This window comes from Coloeus monedula, assembly GCF_965178545.1.
Source record: "Coloeus monedula genome assembly, chromosome: 4".
Taxonomy (NCBI): domain Eukaryota; kingdom Metazoa; phylum Chordata; class Aves; order Passeriformes; family Corvidae; genus Coloeus; species Coloeus monedula.
In genome coordinates, this window is record NC_138784.1 from 58259591 (window position 1) to 58272396 (window position 12806).

At 35.3% G+C, this 12806-nt stretch overlaps 1 protein-coding gene across 4 annotated transcripts in view; it reads left to right on the plus strand.

Annotated features, from left to right (window-relative positions):
- BRD1 (bromodomain containing 1) overlaps positions 1-12806 on the plus strand; it is a 60498-nt gene that overhangs the window by 12099 nt on the left and 35593 nt on the right. For all 4 annotated transcript variants that reach the window (XM_082280566.1, XM_082280567.1, XM_082280568.1 and 1 more), the window contains exons 3-4: positions 5283-5439; positions 12319-12450. In XM_082280566.1, the coding sequence (XP_082136692.1) occupies positions 5283-5439; positions 12319-12450 (289 nt within the window). The remainder of the gene's footprint in view (positions 1-5282; positions 5440-12318; positions 12451-12806) is intronic.

Here is a 12806-nt window from a genome sequence, read left to right on the forward strand (position 1 = left end):
GAATAAAGAATAGGAACCTGGAGAGACTTTCAGGCTTCAGAAAATTTATCTATTTAACAGTAGATAAAATATATACTGTTGGACTCTCAACCTAGGAAAGGGAAATTCAGTAGCTAGACTTTTAGAACATAACAGACAAAAAGGAATAAAATCTGGAAAGCAGTCCTAATTAGGAAAGTATGTATTTATTACGTGGGGATTCTGCAGATTTGTGTTGCAGAGAAGCTTAAATGAAATCCTTTTCAGTCTTTCCAGGATTTGGTATGTACTCTGTTAGGCATGTAGCTGACTTCTGCTTGGTATTAAAGGAATGTTACCCTTTTTCAAAAGGAAGTAAAGACAAGCAGATGGATTCTGATTTTTACATAGTTATTCATTTACCTGTGTTGTTTTTCAAGTCAGAACAGTTTGAGGTGGTTTTTTTAAATTTTAAGTTAATAAGTCATGTAGTAAGTTTTATCTTTCATTGAGGAATGGGATAACAAAGTTGTGTTTCTTCACTGTTTAAAAAAAAAAAGTATATTGAAAGACGAGTTTTACAAACACTTTGATAAACAGCTGCTGCCAAAGGTTTTCCATGGGAAGAGTAGGGAGAGTTTCATCTGTCCAGGTGGGCATTCTGATCTTCAAAAGCTTAAATTTTTTTATATGGAGCTAGGAGGAATAGTTGGTAAGCCTCCAGAATTAATTCCAATTCCCCACATAAATTCTTCCATAGCTTTTATTCTAGTTCTATGCGAATTGTCTTCTAGTAAGTGTCATTGGAATTACTATAATTATCTGTAGGGAAGTCTTGTGTCTTTCCTGCTTCCTACAAGTCTCAGTATATTTTGTGGAAGTTCGCTAACAAGGCGTGAAAATTCAAGTGTTCTGGAAACTTGGTTTACTTTGTTTTGACTTGTTCAATACAGATTTTTTTACGTTTTCTTCTGATAGGTTTTAGAAACATATCTGCAATCTTTGTGTGGGAAAATAGGGGTATTTTATTTGCTCAGTAAAGTGGAACATAATTTGATTGTTAATGGATATTACCATAGGTCAAGAGAAACTCGTATGTTAGCGATACTGAATGAAATTTTACAGAGTATAATACAGTTTTCCTGTGTTGTGTGTACCTTTAGTACTGCTGTGCTGGATAAAGGACGATGCAAAATAATAAACTGATAAAACTGGGGACTCAGGAGAAGTATGGTAATTAAAATACTAGCGTTTGTTCATGTTTAAAAATTCCTTCGTTTTAATGGGTATTTGATCTTCCTTTGGGTATTTGATTAATACAGATTTTTATAATAAGTTCTTTGTGCTCGAGTTACTCTAGTAATGTTGTCAAAATGACATACTTAAGAAAATGTTCTTTCTAGTTTATATTTCAAAAACTTAAGAATCTTGAGGTATTGTAATACGAAAATAATACCTGTGGGGTTAAAAAAAAAGTGTCTGTGCAGTGGTTAGTGATGACTGATAAAAAAGTGGCTGATTATCTCTCATTGGCTTTCTTAGGTTAAACTGCCACATTGTTGGTTACCAAAAATACTGGTTTCACTTTTCCCTGTAACCAGTTGCCATAGTTGCCACAGTGATATGTAACTGAAACTGGGAAAGGAAGGAAGTCATGAGTCAAAGAAGGTAGCTGTGAGATTTTCCAATATGTTAAAAGCACATCTCTTACATTGACAAAGTTTATTTTATGCATTTAAAATGCATCTAAAAGGTGAGGAAACAAGGACGGAGCAACACACTCAGCTCTCTGAATGCATTGACCAGTGAATTAAGTGTATCACCCTTTACAGAGTAGATATCCATCACATGTCTCCATGTCAGGACGAGACTGTAGGTGTTGCTTCAAAGGTTCAGTTCAAAAGGGACCTTTCCTTATTTAAGGACAAGCTGGGAGTTATATGATACCCCTGTTTGTAGTGCACAGTGTTTTACAGTGTGGGGCTGGGGAAAGGAAGTAGTACTGGCTCACTCAGTTGGCTGTGACACAATTAAAACAGTTCTAAAAAATGTTTTTGTCATCTGTGTAGTTTTGGCATGTAGCTCTAAAAAAACAAAACCAAGAATCAGTATGACTGCTGGTGCCAAAAGGCTGCAGTGGTCGTCAGCTTGAAACGTAATGCTTCTTTTATGAAACCAGTTAGATAGCAGCAGTCACTGAATATCATTGGAACACAGGCGCCTTTTAAGGAATTTTCAAATTCCTCTATCAATGTACTTTGTTTTCAATAACTGGTAAGTTGAGGGAAAATTATGATTTTTTCTCCCAGTAGTTGGTATGGTTGACTTGCCATTAGAAAATGATACAGAAAGCTGTTCTTTTTTGATGTGCTTATACTGGAAAAAGTTATAGTGTGGACAGATACCTTAGCAAAAAAATGCCTTCATTGAGCTGTTTTCTGTTGTTGTGGGAGGTGCCTTAAGTTCTGTAAGCCTTGCCTCTGCGCTGGGGATTTGTCAGTGCAGTGTAGCAATTAATCCTGTCATGTCCAAGTCAGATCCTGCATTGCAAAATGATGAAGTCTTTAAACGGCTCTCCCTTACGTGGCCCAAATGCATCCCTTTTTTTTTATTCTTCAGTATTTTTTTATAATATCTTTGTTGGGGAAAAAAAATAAAAGAAGGAAAGTGGAATCCATGGCAAATTTCTTTAAGTGGTGGGAGCTTCTAAATCAGTACCCGGTCTGTGCGACTTCTGGGGTTCTACAGCAGTGTTGTCTCATTTCCCCAAAATGGTTGTATTGCCTGTCAAAATTTAAAGTGTTTGGGACAGTAAAAGTCTACCTGGAAGTATCAGACTAAGCAAAAGGATGGTTAAAGAGCTGTGATACAGGTTGTGGGTTGTTAGAGTCTAACAGCAGATGTAACATCCTCCTAGCACTAAGTTCTTAGTGTAGAGGCTCTGTAGATACCTGCCACATGAAGCATTTCAGACCTCTGTATTTTGAGAAGTATATTGCTGCTACCCATGTGTGGTGTTTAAATTAAATACTTGGTTTAATTTGGAGGGGAAAGCAGAGATGAGTAGTTCCCAACCCCTTGTTAAGTAGTTTCTGCACACAAATTACCGTCTGTTTATTTCTATTTTGGAAGTTGAAGAATGTCTTCTGTGAACATTTTTCTTGAGCTTATTTTAGCACTTTACTATTATAATTATATATTAATAGAATGGTTTGTTATGTGAATTGGCAAATGTACTTAAAGCTGTAGTTAAAGTTGTTTGCCTAGTCTTGCCACATCTGATGGGCATGAAGCCAAGGCACCTTTCTTCATGTTATGATTCTCTGGTCTTTCCAAATAGGTGTGTATTTGGCTGTGCTTTTTTTGACTTGGTTCAGTAGGTTTTACTGTTTCCAAGAGATTTGTGAGAGTAATTATTTGATTTTGATTGTGTTCTATAATTATTTGTAATTAGGTTGTTTGAAGTTTAGTAGGGTCACATCTGTTCTGCATTGAGTAAATGTTTTTGGAGCCTGTGTCTGCCCTCCAGTGAAAGATGTACAAGACAGTCTGAAGTCCATCTGCAGACCTTCTAAGCTTTAGGTTAAGCTAGAATTCTTCAAGAATGCCTAACTAGCTTAAGTTATTTATTTTAAAAAGTGTCATTGAGGAACCAAAGGACACAATGGTGCTGTATTTTGAAGAAAAGCTGGGTTTGCTCTGCCTTTGCCTGGTGATGATTGAAAACTTTAGCTATAGTTACTGTAGCACTGAGTAGTATTGCAGCTTATCTTCTTCACATCCCAAAAAAACCCCAGGGATAGATGACCTTTGGTGAACTCAGGGTACATTTGCCTGTATGTTAGTCTGAAAAATATTTATTTTTCCCAGATATTCTTAAAAATAATTTTACCCAAGGCTTACTTCTAACTTTAGATTTTCTTTAGGTGTTTTGACTACTTAGCTTTTATCACTTAACTGCAAAACTGCTTTCTTCCTAATTCTAAAAGGGAAAAAGCAGAAAAATATTAGTATGTATATACAGTCATGATTTTTGTTTAAATGTCTCATGGTACTGCTCTACAAATCAGACACTTCTTGGATAAATATCTGCCTGGTTTAGTATTAAATTTTGGAGAATATCTGATAAACCCCCTACTATCGATTGTAGAGTTTTGCTATGGGTAGTAATATTCTGAGTGAAGAATTAACAGAGTTCTTTTCCTTGTTATTAACCTTTCTGTAACTGTTTTACATCCAGCTCTCTTTTCAATTTACCCCTGCCCCCAAATGAAGGAACAATCTCTCTAGCAATACAGGTGGTTGGTACCTTGGGGCATCTTGTGTTAAGTATACAAGGGCTGCCACCAGTTAAAAATACCAGCATTATCATGCAAAGAGAAAATCTTTTAATTCTATAACCATTAACTTCTTCTAACTTTTATTTTGCTGTAATTTCAAACTGTAGGCTCAGAGAGCTGAAGATTTGTTTCAGATAAACTTCCTTTTGAATATAAATTTTGAGAGGCCAGTGTTGTGTTTGAGACTTGGACATCTATCTAACATGTCATTATTTGAAAAATAGGAATCAGTATTGTTGTGTATGATATTCATGCAGCACTTTCCTAGAGTATTTGCAAATGAGTGTATGCATAGAGTATTTGCATTTGTTAAATAGTAACTTTGGAGAAAATACTGTTTGATTTTGGTTGAGAGAGTTTGTTTAACTGTTTATATCATCCTCACTTGTATCTTCTCTGTTTGGTTATTTTCATTATATGTCTGGGGTAAAATAATAATTGTTCCTGTGTTTTATATTTTTTGTTTGGTTTATTTGTCAAAAGTTTAATATTAATAGGGTAATACAAGGCTTCCATTGCATGCTTTTATGCAAAAAGTTTGAAGATGTATTGTCTGTAAAATAAACTACTGATTATGTAGATGGCAACAAATGATCTGATGATTTTCAAAGTGATTTGGAGCTTTTTATCTGATTTCATTTTCAATAGGAAAATTATTATGAAGTGCACATAAAGCTTTATTTTTGGCCCTAATCTGGGATTGCTCTTCCAATAATGATTATGAAAAAATTTATTCCCTTTAGCTTTATAAAGTATTTAAATGTATTTAGTAGAAACTGCAGTGTCAAGCAGATGTATTTGGTTGTAATTTACTGCTCAGAAATACTTGTACTGGAAGGGATCTTACTGAAAGAAATTTGTAACATAGTGATTACTTTTGTTTTTACAGTATGCATTCATATATATGTGATGTTTAACTTCCATAGATAAATATGTTGTATGCTTTGCTGTGCAAAATACAATATCAGTTTTTCCATGTTTTAGATTAAATAAGATTATGAATCAGGTGGCCATTCAGCGAAAGAAGCATTTTGTTGAACGAGTGCACAGTTACTGGTTGCTTAAAAGACTGTCTAGGAATGGTGTTCCACTGTTGAGAAGGCTGCAGTCCAGTTTACAGTCACAAAGAAACACACAACAGGTACGTGATACACTTTTTACTTACAAGAAGAAATCAGAAATTTTCTATTTTATTGAGTAAAAAATAAACTAGGAAACCTAGCACAAAATAAAAACTTTCTTTTACTCAGGACTGAATAAATTCTTTATCATATTCTGAAGTGATATTACCTATACTGGCAGTTGGGAATTATCTAATACTTTTTAATATGTGAGATACTAAAAAAAAAAATTCTGCATCTTTTTCTTTTGTTTTGCTTAAATGCTTCACAAAAATACTATCATCACAAATATAATGCCATTTTTCTTTGATTAGTGTTGGAGTTTTTGGGAACTCTTTCTTCAGTGTTCTGTGAGTTAGATAAAAAATAAAAATTTTTTGAATTGATCAAAAGATGCAAAGCAGATGTCTTATTTGACACTTGAAAAAAAAGTAGATTCTAACTGGGTAAAGGATAAGACAGCTAGTTTACAGTTTTCAGATTCAGATCTGTATTTCCCACCTTGTTAAGTAATAACAAAACAAAAGGCAAGTTGTTGATGAAGTTCAAAGACCTGTTTCAACTTCTGGTTTCGCTTTTGACACAGTTAAGTGGGATTGTAGACATGCCTAAGTTAAGTTGTACACTCCTACGAGTAAGTTGCTGAAAAACATCGAAACAGTGACTCCACATGGTCTGTTTTGGCTTCAAGTTAATGGATAAATAATTAAAACTTCTGAGTTGTGTGGATCCATGTGTACAGACTTTGAAATGCATGATGTGGAAATTCTTACTGCATCCCAATTACCTTTTTTAATTGAACGGAATAAGTAGTTGGCTGTGTTCTTTCCATTCCCCAGATGTTTGACTTCCTATAAAACAGCCTCTAAAACTTAGGAATTAATTTTATAATAATTTACTTGTATTAAATTGATTTTTTTTTTCCCCTCTAAAGTGGAACTATTATTTTTGTTAGAGTTGTATTTCTGTTTGGTGAATTAAGTCATTGATTGAAGTAGTCATAAAAATACCACGGTCAACACTGCTTCCTAATTATTTGTTCTGTCATGTGTGTGTGTTTATTTTTTTAGCTTTTCCTCTGGAAAAATAATTAATAATTTCCAGAATAATTGAGATTGGAAAGGACCTCTGGAGGTTACCTGGTACAACCCCACTGCTCAAGCAGGGCCACTTAGAACAGGTTGTCCAGCACCATGTCCAATTGGCTATTGAATACCTCCAATGGTGGAAACTGCAGCCCCTCTGGGCAGCCTGTGCCAGTGCTTGGTCACCCTTACAATTTAAAAAAACCCCAGCATTCTTCTGATGTGCATTCTTACTTTGTGCCCATTGCCTCTTTTACTGTCACTGGGCACCACTGAAAGGAGCCTGCCTCTTACTTTCTTGCCTCCTCCCTTCAGGTATTTATGTTCATGGGTGAGACTTCTGCACCTGAGCCTTTTCTCCTCCAGGCTAAACAGTTGGAGCTCTCTCAGCCTTTTCTCATAGCTGAGATTCTCAAATTCCAGTTACAGGATTCCTTTCAGGTGGAGTCAGCTTTGAATATAAATTGACCACTTGTTCATCTTGTTTTTATTGTTTCTATATTGCTCCATTTTGAAATTTGATTAATCTTTTACTTTTGCCTCAGAAGTTCTGAAGAGTGATGCCTGGCAGTGTATCTAATTAGTGTTACCTAATAGTAATTGAAATTCATTTATTCAGATAATAAACTTTTTTCTTAAATGAGCTTGAGTCCTTATGAAATACTGAAGTGAAGCACAGAAGTGTGATGCTATTGTGGCAGTATAGAACTAGACCACTGTTAGTGTCTGAAAAATTAACGTGCCAGTTTTCTTCTGGGATGGCATGATAAGGCTGCAACATTTCTATGTATTTAAATAATGACTGTGACAATAAAACTATAATTGTAACTGATGTTTGATTTAAATAAAATAGGCCCTTTGATATCAGCATTTTAAAATTCAATTGCCTATTTACACTTTGGTACAAACAGTATTTCTTAATTTTCTTTTCTAATTTGAGAATGATTCTTAAATAAGGAAATAATAAAAATATGTTCTAAATAAATTGGAAGCTATTTATATTGGTCTGTTAAAACGTTTGTTCTTTGAAAAGTAAAATCTGGTTTCAAGGCAGGCTGAGTATTAAATGATTCTGTTGATGAAAAATGTGTAGTTAGTGCTTTTCAGTGAGTAGCAAGTGTCCTGTGTATGACATTGTGTCTTCTCCATAGCACCTTCAATATCTATTTATTAAAGTAGTCATAACTGCATGGTATTTAATGTATTTTGTTACTCCCAAGTATAAACCAAATTATGATCAAGACATTAATAAACAGCTATGGCATAGCTGTTGTGAGAAAAATCTCACAAAAATTTTTAGATAGGCATGATTATTTTGTTAATTTCAGTCCAGATAGGAAAATTATTTTTATTTTATGTGAGGGGGTCAGAATATCAAGAAACCTACATAGATTTTTCAGTTAGTCAAAGAAGCATAAACAGTGATGTAATGCAGATTCAGATTTTTTTTTTATTGTTACTTAAACAGAAAAGAACTGTTATAAGGAGGAACCAAAACCCTGAAAATGGTTTCAGGATGCGTAGTAGAATGTGATTTTGATCCCTCTCTGGTTACTAGAACAAATTTGGCAAAGGGAGAGGTCTTCATGACCTAGATTTACTTCCTAATAAATGTGTTTCAGAGTTCAGTTATGGTATGATTTTGAAGGTCCAAGAGTTCTAAATGAGGCAAAAAGACCTGGACTGCCTCACAATCTGCAGGAACAAGGAACTGTCTAAGAGAATGGTTTATACTCTCACTTCTCTCTCCACTTAGAAATTAAGGAAGGTTATTGGAATATTCTAATAAATTTACATCCTCATTATTTTAGTTTTTTTCCCTGAACTTTAAGAACGCTTGAATGAAAATAAGGTGTGAAATTTAAATGTAGAAGCTTGTCGCTGCTGTAGTGAAGTTAGTTTAAAGCCCCTGTTAGAAGAAATACAGAAGAAGGTGCCGATGACTTAAGGTCACACCTGCACTGAAGGTTTCATTAAGAACACAAGTTGCAGCCACTAAATGGCTTTGTCTGACTGTCATACAAGTCCAGCAGAGCATGCTAATAAAACTTACTTGTATTGCTCAAGTTCCAATTTCATCACTGTCATTCTATTTTTGTTTGTGTCCTATTAAGTTACAGTCTGTGTAAGGAGTGAGGCTGTTCTCACACATTCACATCCAGAATAAGGAGGGATATGGTGCTACACTGGCAGTGTTCCTGCTAATATGGAGAGACTGGTAGCATGCTAATGGTGAGACTAGTTCTCAGTTGCTGCATGTTCTTTGTGTAGACTTAAAAATGTTTCCCTCTTCCCTCAGTATTGATTGATGCCTTTCCCTGGTCTTAAAAATTGAGAGCCAGACACGGTTAAGGGAAAAAAGGGTTTTTAGCTCGGTATTTAATAAGGATCCTTATGGTACACCACTTTGCCAAGGTGGAATGCACCGACATGCACCCACTCGATAGATCGTGTATACAATTTATAGACCTTGCAAATGAGCATATCTGTCAAAGATTCTCTAATGAGAGGCTTGAGTGATTAGTGTGGTATCCCCCCATCCCAAGGAATTCCCCCCTGGATGGGCCTAATCTTAGTTTACAGGATGTGTTCTAGAGAGGACCTTGGTTTCTCAGGACAGTCTAGGGCTTTCCAGCCTCCATCTGTGACGCTTCCAGGATGTTTGGTCTCCTGGCTTAACAGAATACTAGGACTATGCTAAGTTATCGGACTTACGGAATTACAAGTATGCATGCTAAGAGCACTGAGGATAAATAAAAGGTATATTGAAGAAAAGGTGAAAAATCATCATGGCATCATAATAAATGTGTAAGTTTTAGCTTTTCCAGGTAATACTATGTTCGGCAAGAACTAAGTACATTGGAAAATCATAGACTTACAGAACGGTTTGGAGTGGAAGGGGCCTTAAAGATCATCTAGTTCCCACCCTGCTGCCATGGGCAGGGACAGCTTCCACTAGACCAGGTTGCTCAATGCCCCACCCAACCTGGCCTTGAACACTGTCAGGGATGGGGCATTCACAGCTGCTCTGGATAACCTGTTTCAGTGTCTCACCACCCTCAGAGTAAAGAATTTCTTCCTAATATCTAATCTAAATTCCCCTTCTTTCAGTTTGAACTCATTGCTCCTTGTCCTATTAGTACAGTTCCTGATGAAGAGTCCCTCTCCAAACAAGAGTTTCTTTATGAAATTTTCTTGTGTCATCAGCCAAATGAAACTTGGTGGCTCTCAGGACAGTTACAGAGAAAGAAAGACGTGGAAGAAGAAGAACTTTCCTACCAGAAAGTTAATAAAATTTTGAAAGGAACTCTTTCTGTCTTAAGTTTTTACTGGTTGGTTGTTGAAAACCACTCCATCACACTGTCTTCAGCTTGCCTGGATCTTTTAATCTAATTAAGGTATCTATTGTATGTCACATAGTAAATAGATTAGGGCAGAGGAGGGTTATCTTAGCTATTAAGCTGTAAACTGCCAACATTACTTTGCACAGAAGTGTCAAAAGATTGGAGGCTTGCTATTGATCCCCAAGCCAAAGTGCCATTTAGAAAGGTAGTGTATGTGTACAAAAAAAATAAAGGGCAAACAGGGTGCTCTTGATATTTTGAGTCACATCCGCATATTGACAAGTATATACCTATTCTGTGGAATGAAATTGGTGAAACAACTGATTCAGGTAAAAGATTTTTATTTTATTTGAGTGCAACTGCACCTTGAGGTTTAGCCAAATACTTAAGTCTCTAATAAACTACCCTAAAGCCTGCTGTACCATCAGTTTTTCTTGCTGTATTTAAGTTTCCTGACCCACCCTAAAACTAGTATGGCTTTGTTGACTTAGCTTTCATCAGGCTCGGTTCTCCAGTTTCTTAAATTGCACAGTTACATAGGGCAAAAGAGCAGACTCTGAATGGTTGCAACCAAAGGGATGACAAGCCTTCTACTTCTGGCAGTCACCACAATTTAATTTTGGTTCTGAAAAACAGTAGAAGTGAAAAAATAGTACAGCTAAGTCAGTTAAGAGTTAGGTTGCTTTTCCACACATGGGGTCTATACTCAGAGATGAAGGGGTGTAGAAGAGCAGCAATTAGTGGCAGTGTAGACTTCTTATTTCAGTTAGTCTCTTGAGAATTTTATGGAATTGAAAATATTAATATTCTTTTTTGTCAGAGTTTACTTTGAACTATTTGACCCCAGCAGTTAAATTATGTTCTGTTTATGTCAAGATTTAACTCTTTAAAAGAAATTATGACTGTCAGTTGTAATAGTCATTGGGAAAGGGAACTAGAAGTTTCTAGCTCTAGTTTTTAGGTTGTTTTTCTTTTTGGTTTGGTTTTTTTTTTCTCATAGAAAAGAGGAACAAACTGCTATCTCCAGACTGGTATATTCTAGTACAGAGATAGTTGATATTTTAAGTATTTCCAACTTCAGTGAAGTCAGAGATTCAAATGAACTAAGCTTTATCTCTGCAAAGTATATAAAGCAATAAAATAAAACGCAGATGATAGAATTATAGCACTGGCAAATCTATTAGATAATGTTTTTAAACTTCCAGGTTTTGTAGTTTTCTTTTTAGAGCCAGCTGTCTGAAAAACTGGACAAGCTTCTTTTAGTGGACCTGTGGTACTTCTAAATTATCCTTTTCTTAAGGAATTTATGGCTTTCAGTGTAATAATTTGTGGTGTTGTTTGTTGTTCATCTGCTTAGGCACTTTGCTTAATACCTCTGTCTTCTATATTTTATAGCTTATGGAATTTACTGTTTTAATTTTAGCTTTTAGAACACCCTCCCTCCAAGATGACTTATCAAGTGTATATTGCATTATGCTAGTTACGGGCAAGCATGCAAAGTTTTGGATATCTCTCAGAGATGCTTTTATAAAATACTCATTTTTCAAATGTAATAATTTTCCAAAGCAGATGTTTCTTTTGTGTACTTGGTGCTAATATCAGGACTTCTGTTTCTTTATGTCCTCTTTCCTGGTGAATTACGAATACCATTTGAATCCTATAAGTAGAATTCCAGTATCCTCCCTTTTCTATATGAAAAATAGTAAAGGGAAACAATCACTGGGTTTTGTATGTACAAATCAATCTAAATAATGCAAATGTTCAAACATTACTTACTCTGAAAAATGCGTAAATTAAATTCTTCCATCCATTTTCCAAAAGGGTGTATTGCTACATTATTCACCTGCAGTACCATTTGAAGTTACTGTATTATCTAATAAACAGCTTTTCATCTCCCGTCCTCACAAGCCATAATTACTTTGTTTTGTTACAAGTGTGTCCTAGTTCTGCTGGGTGTGGGGGACATGGACTGTGATGACCACATGAATAATTTGTTTCTACCAGGCTGGAGTTCCTGAAGAAACTGATGGTGTTCACCTAGTTTGGATTTTGATGCAAAAATGTTGTATTGTAGTTTGCAGCTTGTTGGATTTCTAGGTTGCTGTTTGCTATGTTGCTTCTTCTGATGTCAGTAGCCTTTGCCACAGGATTGCTGTCCAGTTTAGATTTTATTTTCAATTAGACCCTTGAGTAACTCTGGAAAATACCCTGACCACAAGTTTTCTCTTCTTGCAGCATGAAGCTTATGACCAAGTGCCATAACTACAAGACGGTAGTTTTTCCCTTCACATGCATACGTTCTGTAATTGTACAGAACAATTGTATAATATTGTATATTATTGTATATAATATATATATTGTATATATATTGTATATTGTATTATATTGTATAATATAATATATTGTATGTATTGTATAAAAAGAGGTATGCATTTTTCATTTCATGAAAACATTTTGATTCTTTTCTTAGAGAGAAGATGATGAAGAAATGCAAGCCTTAAAAGAAAAATTGAAGTACTGGCAAAGGCTGCGCCACGATCTTGAAAGAGCACGTTTATTGATAGAACTTATACGTAAACGTGAAAAATTAAAAAGAGAACAGGTAAATGGCGCACCTTTTAATTTGGTGAAACTTTTCTGAAGGAAAGATAATTTAAGTATTCTCACACACAGTTTTTTCAGTAGAAGGACTGCTGTATTTTAATCCTCACATAGGGTCAAGTAATATACATGCATGCTGTGCATTCAAACTATTGAAAATATGTAAAATTTTCATAGAATCATAGAATGGCTTGAGTTCAAAGGAACATTAAGGATCATGTAGTCCAACTCCTCTTCAATGAACAGGGACATCTTCAACTATATGAGGTTGTTCAAAGCCCCATCCAACTTAACCTTTAATTTTTCCAGGAATGAGGCATCTACCACCTCTCTGGGCAACCTGTGGTTCCAATGCTT